The 14162-nt window shown below is 29.5% G+C and overlaps 1 protein-coding gene across 1 annotated transcript; it reads right to left on the minus strand.

Annotated features, from left to right (window-relative positions):
- Positions 1-10517: 10517 nt before the first annotated feature.
- LOC105777543 (E3 ubiquitin-protein ligase RMA1H1) lies at positions 10518-13036 on the minus strand. The gene is made up of 2 exons (XM_012600880.2): positions 12875-13036; positions 10518-11406 (listed from the first exon to the last, which is right to left on the minus strand). Exon 2 carries the CDS (start codon positions 11355-11357, stop codon positions 10644-10646), a length of 714 nt encoding a protein of 237 aa, XP_012456334.1. The 5' UTR covers positions 11358-11406; positions 12875-13036; the 3' UTR covers positions 10518-10643.
- Between the last annotated feature and the right edge of the window lie 1126 nt (positions 13037-14162).

The raw sequence follows: 14162 nt of genomic DNA on the forward strand, positions 1-14162 counted from the left end.
TCTTTAGAGATTTTCTTTTAGATTTTTCTTCTTTTGGGGGGTTTTGGGATTAGATAATGCAACTTTGTCATGGAGGATTATATATATATTTTTTTTCTATAACGAACAGTTTATTTTAACTTATTAGACAAAAGGGAGAGGGTATACTAATATAAAGTATTGTTTGAGCAAGCACAAAAGATTGAAATTTCATGCATTTCAGGCACATGGGGCATTGTCTTTTTTTATTTTTTCGTCAATGAATACAAAAACAAAGACCAACCTCTGTTTGGTCAAATTAAATGAAGCTGTAGTTTGAGTTTGTGGAAAAAAGAAAATATTGTCGGAATTATTTGTCTTTTATCTAGTTCAATATTAAATTTAATCCAATTATTTCGAGAGAAAAATTGATGATGAGAAAAGTAAATTAAAAATGCTACTTTTCACAAATTTATAAATTAATTTTTTCAGATTTTAAAATTTAAATTCAATTGTTAATATTATTAAATTTGTTGATGATACGTTTTGAAATAAATAAATAAAACTCGCTTTCTAATAATGTAAGAAAAAATACATTGCAATGGATATGAATTTAAAAAATAACTTTAACCTTGTTAATAGACTAAAATTTTAAAATAAAAATATAAAAATTAATTTTAAATTTACAAAGAATACAATTAACTATGTGATATTTTATCCGAAAACAAAACAGCTAGTGAAAAAAAACTGTTGATTTGTTTGATTTTCATGAAATTTATGGTTTTTCATTATAAATATGTATTAGTCAGGGTAAAGTTAGAAAGTTTTTTTAATGGAGGTCGAAATTAAATTGTATAGTGAAAATGTAATTTCACTATTTTAGTAGTCTATATATTTATAATTTTAAAAATTAAATTAAAATTTTATCATTTTAGGGAGACAAAGTATAATTTTACCTTTACTAATTTAAAATTTTAAAAAATCTAAATGACCTAAATGAAAATTTTTTATTTTAAGAAGACCGCCCCTACCAGCCCCTAGTTACGCCCCTAGTATTAGTATACATGCAGAAACTAAGATTTCGAATCATAAAGTTTAAATCATCTGAAAATAAATGAAGTAATATACTTTTTTATATATTTATATTTTTATTTTGTATCGTTATATAATTCACGTGAATATATAATTTTATTAATAAAATGCATAATGTCATCTTCAATAATACATAAATTTATTTTGCTCACTTTTAGAGTTTTAACCTTATAAGATAAGGTATGTCCAAAATCAAACCTTATAGTATAAGGAACTTTGACTATTGAATATTGATCGCTTGATTTCAGTGAAATTTCAACTTAATGCATGCCACTTCAATTCCTTATTTAAAATTAATTTTAATATTTTCAATATTTAATAATCACATAAAATCCCGAATAAATATAAAATTAAATCGGATTAAAATAATATTTTTCTATATATAATACTCGAGTTCAAAACGTACTAATATATATAGCTTTCACATTTAAAAAATTATTAATACAATTTTCTTCATCTATAATACTAGAATTTTATATATTATATATTTCTGACAATATAAAAAACTGAGAAAAAAAATAAAGAATTAATAATGGCCGCGATGTCTGACTATTTCAAGAAGGTTTTGCTAGAACTTTCGATTTTCCAGCTGTTTTATTACCAATAAATTTTATTTTTGTCGTATGATTTTTAAAGAATTAATACTTTTTTAAAACGACCGATGGTTGAATCCATCCATCATGCTACTGTTTCCATTAAAATTTTCTTAAAAATTCGATTTCCATCTATTTAAATCGATTTTCAATCTAATCAGTTTAAAGTTATTTTTCAGATCAATCTCTTAATTGGTAACTCAAACAACACAAGTGATGTGCACCTCGATATTTCATTGATGGATTTGTTAGTTTGTTTTTATTAAAATTCTGTTATAACTCTCTATAAATTTAGAAGGTAAAAATATTGTGAAAATTATTGTACTAAGAGTCGGATTGTATTTTGTTTTTCTTAATAAAAATAAGTAAATTAGTCATATACGTCAGATAAAAAAACGGTCCTGTTATTAAAATTTTCACTCATTTCTACTATTAAAAATGTATCACTGTACATTGACATGAGATACACGTGGCATGCCAGGTATAATTGTTTGGTTATTCCGTTAGCCACGCCAATTTTTAACAGTAGAAATAAATAAAAAAAACTCAACCGAAAAGGACTAGTTGGTTTTTTATTTATTTCTACTGTTAAAAATTGGCATCGCTTACAGAATAAGTTTTTTTTTATTTTTTTAGTAAATGAGGCAAAATGCAATCCGACTCTTGATACAGGGACCTCTATTATACTTTTACCAATTTTAAAATTTAGTTCCTCTGCTTTTACTTCCGGGAATTTAGTCTCTCTATTTTTTAAATTTTAAAATTAAAGTTCAATTATTAATACTATTAAAATTATTTTGTTAAATTGATTCATTACAATGTCATTTTTTAGTTACATTTCTACAAAATGTGTTTTTTATTCAAAGATGTTATACCAACAAATTTAATAAAAAATTTAACAATGTTAATAATTAAACTTGAATTTTAAAATTTAAAAATAGATTGGTTATATTTTTAAAATAAAAATATATTGAATAAATTATAAAATTGTGGAGAGTAGATGTTTGATTTGACTCGTTTTACTGTCTTAATTATTCTTTCTTTAAAAATAGTTTGAAATTAAATAACATCAACCATCATTTTCAATTAGAGTAAGAGAAGTGACAGATGTGACTAAAGGTCTTGAAAATTATTATTTGATGATAAATCTGTTAAGCGCCAGATAATTTGTTTGGTTTGAGTTGGAGCTTAATTAAATCGTTATTTTTTTACGTTGTATTTTACTATAGTAAAAATATAATTTTATTATTTTAATATTTTATATTTTTATAATTTTAAAGATTAAAGTATAAATTTATTATTACTAATTTAAAATTTTTAAATTATAAATGACTCTAAATGAAAAAAATTATTTTAAGGAGTGAGACCCTGAAGCCAAAAAGCTCCTCTCTCCACCCCTCAAAAAGTTAAAATTTATCACTAAGCTTATTAATTTTTTTTAATTTTGTTCTAATTGAGAGTTGAAAAGTTTTGGAAAAAATAATTAAAACTTTAATTATATCCTTCGAATTTTTTGAAAATTTTAATTCAACTTTTTAAAATTCAATGCCACGTTATCCAAATCTCAAATGAAAAGAACACAAAATGGAGTGGAGTTTGAAAGGTGGGCACACATGATTTGACTGTTAAAATATAGGGTTAGGTGTTTACCTATAGAATTCAAACAAGATTGCATGCCCGTGAATCCACAATTAAACCAATAAAACCCACTTTTTTTGGTCTAATTCCCCCCCCCCTTTTCTTTAGACTTTGGATTTTATTTATCCCCCTTTTCAATTCTAATTTCTACTATATAAAATAATATTGGAATTAAAAAAATAAATCATACATGAAATTAAAAAAATAATTCTTAATTTAAAGAAAATAAATGTAATTATCTAAAAAAATTTCAAAATGAATACATATGTTTATTTATTGAGAGGTTTCAAAAAATAATTAATAAATCAAACCGAAAATATTGAATGTGTGCATTCATTTTGAAACTTTTTTAGATAATTACGTTTATTTTCTTTAAATCAAAAGTTATTTTTTTAACTTCATGAATTATTTATTTATCTTATTATTTTTCACATGTAATTTTTTTATTAGGTTATCTAAGTAATAAATTACATCTCATTAAAAATATTCTACATATGAAATTCCATATTTAGCAGCCCGTTTTCAGTTAAGTCGAAATAGTGGTTTCGGAACCACAAATTCGAATCAAAAAGAAAATTTATTTTAATATTATTGCATGGTCTGCATTATGGTAGAGAGTTCATATGAAAATTTCGTTACGAAAATTTTTCAGATTAAATGTTTAATTATAGAGAGGATCAAATTGCATAAAATGCAAAAGTTGAGTTCTAGTAGCTATAGGTATTAAATAGCTATGGAATTTAAAACTTGAGATCCTTATATGGAAATTAGACCATTAAAAGAAATTAGTAGATATTTTTATGATTCATCCATGGAAAAATAAGAAAATAAAATGATGAAATTGGAAAGTAAAATATGAAAAGATGATAAATACATAAAATAAGAAAATGTCATCTTTTATATCATATTTCCTAAATAAAATCTATGGAAACCCTAGCCATGGAGACTTGAAGAAAGAGAAAACTTATTTGGCCAAATTAGGTGAGTATTCAAGTCTCGTTTTTAGTAATTTTTATATTTCTGAGATCATAATAGCTTAATTTAGTTATCTCGGAGATTAATTTGCAAAGTTATCAAGGTACTAGGGTTTTTCCATGGATTAATAAGCATGAATTATGAAATTTATAGTAGAAAATGAAAGGTTGTTGATAGATAAACAACTTTTGTAAAGTGAATTTTGATGAAATTGTGATTTAGGGACTAAATTGTAAAGTTGTAAAATTCATAAAAAAATTCTGAAATTTATGAAATGCATGGGCTGTAAATGTTATATGTAAAAATTGGCTAGGCTTGGATTAAGGATTAAATTGCATGAATTTCATTTTCTGAGCCTAAGGACGAAATTGTCATTAATGAAAAGTATAAGGGCAAAATGGTAACTTTTCCTAGGATGAGAATTGAATTGAATTGTATATAAATTGTATCAAATTGATGTTAAATTCATTTATATAGATTTGGAAAGATCAAATAAGGAGTTAGATCGAGGAAAAGAAAAAGTGTCGGATTAGTAGATTTCCATATACGAGCAAATGACGAGGTAAGTTCGTGTAACTAAATTGTGTATATTTATATGTTTAAATTGAATGTTGTATATATATAAATTGTGCAATTATTATGTATATGAAATTGATTATATATGTGAAAGTGCCTGATAAATGTTAAGTCCTGTTTGAAATATTGAAATTCAATGGATACAAGATTTCCCGTATTGGTTGTGGTTTAACATATGTTACGGACACACCATAGCTCTTACGAGCATCCTGTTATAAGCCCTCTCGAGCTTCCCATTATATGGTTCCTGCGAGCATCCTAATCGATAGTGATCCTGTATGTGTTACGGGCTACAACAGCTCTTTGTGAGCGTCCTGTTATATGATCGGTTGTGATCTTGCATATATTGCAGACACAAACGCAGCTCTTTATGAGCGTCCTAATATAGGCTCTTTGTGAGCTTCCTGATATGGCTCGCTTGAACTTCCTGTTATATGGCTATCCGGATCTCCTAAATAATAACTTTTCGGAGTTACCCGTTAAGCTCAACGAACTTCTTGTTTTAAACTCTTATGAATTTCCTGTTATAGCCTGGATAAACTTCTCGTTACATGGGCTCACATGAGCATCATGTTTAATGGCTTAAGAGAGTGCTTCCTAATTATATGCCCTAATGGGTGCCCCTGATTATGAGTTGATGGATTACAGTTTTGTACACTTCGAGTGTACTACATGTGTATCCATCAATATTTCAAATAAATTCAACGAGCAAAATTCTGACATGGTTAAACTGAGCTTAAGATGACCTGTCATAGAAATACACATGTTAAACGAAAATATGATATGAAAAGCATAAGTATATGAAAGTTATTACATGATGAGCTCATCCTTGATTCTTGATGTTTATATGTAATATTTGACTAACAAGTTTCTTGAGAGTATGTGTTTAGGCAAATTGCTAAATTTCTTTGGATGAATTGTGTATGCTTATTTTAAATGTAAATGAGTGGTAAGTAAATTTACTGTTATACGAACTTACTAAGCATAATATGCTTACTCTGTTTTATTTCCTCTATTTTATAGTGCTCGTGAAGGTTGGAACTTGGTCGGAGACACATCACACTATCCCTTAGACTTCCCGATATATAAAGCAAGCTAACTTTTGGTATAATGGCATGTATAAGCTAAGTAGGCATAATGATGAAATGTTTTGGTTGTAACTAACCATTGGAATGGCTAGTGTTAATTATATTTTGATGTAGTTATATAAGGCCTTATCATGCTTGATGTGTGTATTGAAATGGTTGAATGATGGAAGTTACATAAATATGCTTATATGTTTATTTGTCCAGTTAGGTAAGATTAAATACTTAGATAAATGGGATGTTATGACATGTATTGAACTTGAAATTAGCTTGAATTGAAGGTATTATTGTGACTTGTAATGGTACAAAAATTTGTTGGATAGGTTGATGCCAGGTTGGGTGAGAAATAAGGCTTGGAAATGACCTTATTTTGTCCACACGGGTAGAGACATGGGCGTGTGACTTGGCCATGTCACCCTTGTGCTAAATTTTTGAGAATTAAATTGTCCATACGACCTAGCACACGGGTGTATGGCTGGCCGTGTGACCCAAGCTAGAGAGTTACACTGGTATAGACACGGGCTGGGACACGGCCGTGTGCCTCACATCGAATGCCCACAAGACCTGAGACACAAGTGTGTCACTTGGCCGTATGTCCCCTGTGCCTTGGAAAAAATTTTGAAATTTTGCGAAAAATTTCCTGAGTTATCGATTTAGTCCTGACTTGTTTCAAATGCATAAATTGGACCTTGAGGGTTCACTTAAGGGACAATATGATTGAATATGATTGGTTTCAGACATGAATAGCAAATAACATGAATTAATTGTATTTGTTCTGTAAACTCCGGTAAGACTCTATAACCCTATTCCGACGACGGATATGGGTTAGGGGTGTTACACCACATCATCCCGTTAACTTTTTTAACCGTACTTTCATCAAATAATAAAAAAAAGAGCAATTTGAAGAAAAGAATAAAGGTTGATGGCAAAAAAATGCTCAAAAATAAAATTAGGGCTATTTTGACAAAACATGTAAACATTAATGGTCAAATTTGTCATTAAGCCTAAATTTTAAACTAATACATTGAATTTTTTTTTAAAGGTAATTTCATTATTCATTCAATGGATGGAATCATACATTTTAGAGAGAAAAAAATAGCAAACACTCGTCGTAGATGGTGAAGGACAAGCTTCATCAACACAACAAAGGCTTTAGCCTCAGCATCAATAGAACATTATGACACGTTGACAATTGGTTTTGTCACAACTCAAGCACAACATATGTGGAGTGATTGCAAGTACTTGATACGATAATGAAATCAACCTTGGATGGTCCAAAGTGGCGAGCAAAAATCAATAAAAGAATTGAGCATTCACCAAACTAGAGAGAACGACAATAAAATCATCCTTAAAATCACTTGTAAAATTAAAATTACATGCATAAGCAAGACTAAAAAATGTGCTACAAGAGCAAACAAAAACTTCTAAAACTGAAGACTTATTAAACAATAGAAAAACAAATAAAAAAATATAAAACTTAAGACAACAATGGTCCAAATCAACACGTGGAATCATTTATTATTCTGAAATACACTCAAACCAAAAAATAAATTAAGAAATTGACGAAGAGCCACCCACTTTTCAAGAAAAACTACTGGTGGTTGGCGGAGTTTTAGAGAACAACAAGGACTGTCATCTGTCCATCACAACTTGTGAAGACAACAAAGATACCCACAAAAGATATCTGTAAACTGAATAAGAGAAAAGACGTGTGTAGTGAATGAGAAGAAGAAAGAAAGAAAGGGTTGATGGGAGAGGAAAAAGGCGGGATTTAGCCAGCCTGGAGACTAACATCGCCGCTAAGCAAAACAAAAAATAAAAAGCAAACAGCTTAGAGAAAAAAAGAAAAAACTAATACATTGAATTTTAAATATTAAATTTATTTATTATATTAATTTTTAATAAACATATGGTGAGTCTAGTATAATCTAAAATATATATTTATAATATGGATTAGTTACAAGAAAAGAAAGACATGATAATAATCATTCACTAAGCACATGCTTTGCTTGATACTTAATCAATAATCATTGTTTTTTTTGTTGGTGAAGTGGGTGTCTAAGTGAACTGCACCTAGCATTGCTTGCTTAAGTATGAAAGTCTAATATATTTAAATTAAATAATAAATTTATGGTTAATTTATAATTTTATAATATAAATTTAATACTTATCAAACTTGGTATTAATTTTTTGATTTATCTAACAACATTTTGATTATCCAAGTCTTTATTTATTTATTTTAGATATTTGTATTCAGGGACGAAGGTAAGAAATTTTTCGGAGGCCAAAATTGAATTATGATTTTTAACAAGGTTAAAATATAATTTTACCATTATATTAACTTATAATTTTACAATTTGTAAAGGGACCATAAAAATGTAATTTTATCATTGTTAGTTGTGTTATATATGTGTGTGTGCGTGTGCACTTCCTAACACCATCTCTGTTTATGTTCTATATTGTTATTGACTTATTTTCTTATACTTAAAACTTATGATTAAGTTGGTGTTACGGGTCAATCGACACAAATTTAGTTGAGAAATGATTAAAAACCATTATTTTATATAGTATGTTATATTATTATTAGGATATTTTATCTTTTATATTAATAAAAACATTTGAATCTAAAACATTGAATTTTAGACTTTTCATATAATTTTACATAAACTTAAAAATACAGATTTTTTACCGATGTGTTATATCTCGTACTACGTAAATCTAAAATAAACATAAACGATGATGAAATTTTTTTATCATCTTTCATACCCATTTTATGATTCATGTTCGAGATTTATGACTGCTCATCTTAAATATGTCATCTTCAAGACTCAAACATGCATTTTCTTTGAAAATATAATATATTTCACCATTCAACCTAACACTTGTAGGTAAACGAGAATGAAATGTGATAAAGTGAACAAATTGGAGAGCATATATGTACATATCCAATAGGTCCTTATACGCTACAATTGGGTTTTGTTCATGCTAAGCTTTGCCTAAGATAAATCCATTCCCATAGACTCTTTTGCTAGGCTCAAGCCCATAAATTTGGTAGGTAAACCAATATTTAATAACAACATGTGGGCTTTGAGCTATGACACTTAACCGGTGGTCCATGCACATTGACCCTTTTCTTATTGCTTGAGCTTGCCATCGATGTGATCAATGAAGTTGATGGAAGGGGAGGGGAGCTTTGGTTCTGTTTCTTTTTTTTTTCGGTAGGAAAATAATAACATTAAGTGAATACAATAAAATCAAACAATTCAGTTAAGGATATCACTTTCAGACTACAAAATTTATTGAATAAAAATTGAGGGATCCTTGAAAAGCGTCAGACCCAATGGATTATAATATACGCATTTTGTCATTCTATCAGCAATCATATTATGATATTTAGGAATGTATCGAATTCTTATCTTCCAATTTCGTTTGAGTAAATAATTTATTAATCATAACTTCGCCAGATTACTATTGGCAACGCTACTTGCTAGTAAGGTCTCCACAAGAAGTGTATTATCGCATTTGACCTCCAATTGTCTATAACATTTTTCCCATATGATGCACAAACCTTCAAAAATAGCTCGAACTTCAATACGAATTTACCGTGTCCTTGTCCACTTTTATTGAGTATTCACATAACCATTTCCCATCTGCGTCTATAAATACTCTACCAATCAAAACGTTATCATCATTAAACGACATTATACCATCTGTGTTAATCTTAATCCATCCTGACTCCGGAAGTGATGAATACTTCACCAATACCGAGATATTCGATTGAGGTCCCTGTGAATCATTCCACATGCAACTCTTTACCCAAATAATACCTATATCCACAAGATATTGAACACACAATTATTACTATTAGCAAAAATATAATAATTGCGACTCTTCCGTAACAACCAACAAAAGAAAAAAATACAGAATGCCACTCAAAATTCACCGCACTCCAATTTGTAGAATTCCTCAAGTTTCATAATAACCAATCGCTACGCGTCAAGCAGAAAACCATTCGTCGAAAAAAAATATAAATATCCACCTTTATTTTAAATGCTCCACTCCCACTGTGAACCCTATATATGTATATCCCATCACTTACCTACCCTCTTTATCATAAAATCCTTGTGAACCGCCCTTTAGGGGTCTAGTTGAATTGGTGATTGTGACTTCATGTTCCCCACATTACCGTAATTTGTCAAAAAGAAATAAATATCCACCTTTGATGAAAATGATTGCTAAATTTTCTTTTAACATATATGATTCCTATAGGTTTTTAAGTGATTACTTTAATTTTGATTAAAATTTTTGGATTGTTTTATTTTAGATAATTATAGATTAGAGTCATTTAAAATATTGATAAATTTAAAATTTGGGTCATTTCAAATTTAGATTGTTTTAATTTTGAGGCACAGTTTCGAGTTCATGTCACTTGTTCAATCTGATTAATTTGAATTTGAATTTATGATTTCTTTGAAATTATTTTATTTTGTACAAGTTGCTATTAGCAAGTGAGACAAATGCCTTAGATACCGACAACCTAACATACAAGTTGCAAATTAAAAGGGAATTAGTACAGCCAATTGGAAAAGAAATGGTAGAATTTTCAAATAAAATCTAATATTATATTAATCATACAATATAATCTCATCAGCTTATGGGGGCTATACCACAAGTTTACATCTTAATTCTTTACAATTTATACAAAATGGCAAGTAAAATAAGAAGCTCAAAATACAATCAAGCACAAAAGGAAACAACAGAAGAGGAAGATAGAAATTCTATTCAGTGACCTATCAGCCTGCATCTCATGTCTTCTCAACCTCGGGTTATTACCATTTCCCGTTAGGTAGTTTGGGTTCGGATATGCGTATATGCTTTCCGAATTTCCGAACACCCTTGCATATACCATCTCTCCAAACATCCCAACAAGCGGATGATGGAATCCGGTCACTCTGGAACCTCCGAGGTTTAGCAACGGGGAGGATGAATCGTGTTCGTAGTAAGCATGGGGGTTGTAGTTTTGGTTTTGGTAAGGGTTGCGATAAGGAAGCTGCTGACTGTTCGGGGATGTAGGTGATAAGAGAGGATGTGAACTGCTCGCCGGTGGTCTTGGGGGTATCACCATACCCCTATAAAGTGCCTTGCCTTGAAGTTCAGATTCAGATTGGCCACGACCGTAAAGGGGAACCATGGTGGTGTGAGATATATCTGCTTTGCAAACCGGGCACTGCGGATGCTCGTCTGAAGCAAGGGAGGCACTCTGGACATGAAGCCATTTATAGATGCAAGGCCAGCAGTAAAGGTGACCGCAGAGTGTAACAATCGGCTCATGTGCAAAATCTAAGCAGATATTGCAGTTGAAGTTACCATTCAAAGTCTCGGGTGTTGAAGCACCTGGGACTGTCCTCCATTCCCGAGCATAATATTGCTCAAAATCCATGGATCAGTTCGAACAAACTCAGATTTAACCACTAGGACACTCTTGATCTCTGAAAAAAAAGAAAATGAAAGAGGATCAACACATGAAAATGCCAGATATTGAATAAAGGAGCAACAATCCAGCAACTAGACCCTAAGAAAGATAAAGACCAGGAAAAAAAAAGACATAAAATACTAGCACTAAAGTAGCAGCTATTTATGCAGAAAGAAATAAGGAAAAAACACCAAAAGATAAGGTCCCAACTCATATAGCTTTATTCACATTTTTCTCATGAAAAGGGCCAAAAGTCTTACTACCCTTCTACCAAATGGATAAAGAGAACAGCAAATTAAAGGGACCACAACTTACACTCATGTATTTCAATTTTTATAAGAAAATGTACAACCATTCAACACAGAGTATAGATATCAGTCGCATACATATATCTATCATTCACCCTAGAGGTTCCGAAAACAAAATATTGCCCTCACAGTAACTTTAGGTCCTAGTAAAAGCTGATAGATTAGGTAAAAGTATCATGGAGGCCCTTATATTAGGAGTAGGGGGGATTTTGCCCCTTCTACTTAAATAAAAAGACAAATTAGTCCCTGTAAATTAGATCAAAAGAGCAAACTGGTCCTTTCGTTAAAAATTAAATCTATTTCTACTGTTAAAAACTGATCATTGTATATCGATCTGAGGTACACGAGTCACGCCACATGTCACTGTCTTGTAATTTTGCTAGCTATGCTAGTTTTTAACACTACAGATGGATGAAGCCAGAAGTCTGACCACCGTTCTACCAAATGGATAAGAAGTAAAAGATCAGCAAATTCAAGGGACCACAACTTACATTCATGTATTTCAATTATATTACAAGAAAATGTAAGACGCGTACGTATATCCATCAATCACCCTCGAGGTCCCGATAACGAAAACATTGCCCTCATGGTAACTTTGGGTCTTAGTAAAAGCTGATAGATTACAACACCTAGTTTTCTAACTTAGGGTTTCCCTATCACATTAGAAGAACTGAAGGACAAAGAACAAACTGCAACTTTCTATGTTTTTACATTGTTATGTTAAAATTAGGTGAAACATGAAAACATTGAAAGCCATATAATTATTAAAACGAAGCTTCCAAGAATCCACCAACGACAGTACATTACATGGCCGGTCAAAAGTAGATCCAAGAACAAAATTCTCTCGTTACAAAATCGAATCGATGTTTTGGAAAGTATATCACTGAGTTCTTAATTTCCTATTTGTTCATAATTGTTTTTTAATCAAAGTTACCAATCACAAATTAGGGTTTGGGAACAATTAATTTATTTCTCTAACTTCTTTAAATTCTCAAAATACAAAAAAAAAATTCCCGAGAAAGATTAATTTCAATATTTTTCTACATTTCAATTCTAGTTCCAAAATCAAAACCCTCCAAAAAGACCCAAACTTTATTCGATCAAAAGATACAAATGGAGCGATCTTAGTATTAATCAAAATTAAAAATAAATACGACAAGTAAAACAATTACGTACCTATAACAAGAGCCAAAAAACCGACAATTTCTTGAGTTTGTATTTTTCGTCTCGCTTACAAAGAAAACAAAGAAGGCGATTTATAGAATAAAGGATCCACTGGGCCTCGATTCAATGGCAGTTTTTATATGAAAAAGAAAAAGGAAAAAAAGAAATAATAATGATAAAGGATAAAGAGATCTGGAATGGAATATAGTGTAGCAAATCTTTTTTTTTTCTCTGATTTTTTGACGTTTCTAATTCTGCATTTCCCTTTCTTTATTGTCTCCTTTTTCTACAATTTGCTTCACCATCAGATGAAGTGAAGCCATCCTATGTGAATTTGCCACGTGGAAGGACGCCGTCAGTGTTTTATTTAACTCTTTCCGTTTTGATTTGATTGAAATTGGGATATATTCCAAGAGAAAACTATCTTACGAGCCTCAGCTTCATTTATATAAATATTATTGTCCAAGAAAAATGTGAGTTCGAGTATGTTAACATGTATTATATATAATTTATGAGTTGAGGATGAATTATAAATAGTTTTAGATATTATATAAAAAATAGATGTGATTAAAAATTATAATAAAATTGTTCAAAATTTGTCTTTAATAAACTTTATATTAAAGTTCTAGGCATCTTGTTTTGAAATTAGTTATAAAATTATAAAAATATTAGAATTTTTAGTCTATTTTAAAATTGTTAGTATTTTTTCTTATAGCAGCATATGATTCGCTGAATATTCCAGTCAATTCTTTTAATATCCAAAATGATTGAATTGGAAACATCTTTTAACATTAGAGATCAGAGTGGGTAAAAAAAATACTTCAAAGACCAAAATAGGAAAAACAATATGCTTCAAGTACTAAAGTGTCCGTTAAGCCTATTTAGATTGGATTTTAAAATCATTATTGTCGTAGTTTCAGAGTGGATATGGATAGATGCCTTGGACATTAATTATTTGAATCTATGTTGTTTATTCGAATAATAGATGCAGACTAGATATATGAATTCATTAATGACAAAATGCTTATAATCTTTTATATATATATAAAGAATTTTAATATATTCGAATCCAGTTTTTATATATTCGAATATTCAAAAAATAAAAAATATTGAAAATTTGAAATTGTGTTTTATTAAGATATGTGATAGATAATAGTATTTAATATGGATTTAAATAATAATATTTGAATAATATATAGTAAAAATGAATTTAAATTTTTAGTGAGATTTATCATTCCTTATTCCAATTTTAAACTAATGCAAGATTTAGTGGGAATAAATTTAATAATTTTCCATCTTT

This window comes from Gossypium raimondii, chromosome 10 (genome assembly GCF_025698545.1).
Source record: "Gossypium raimondii isolate GPD5lz chromosome 10, ASM2569854v1, whole genome shotgun sequence".
NCBI classification, from domain to species: domain Eukaryota; kingdom Viridiplantae; phylum Streptophyta; class Magnoliopsida; order Malvales; family Malvaceae; genus Gossypium; species Gossypium raimondii.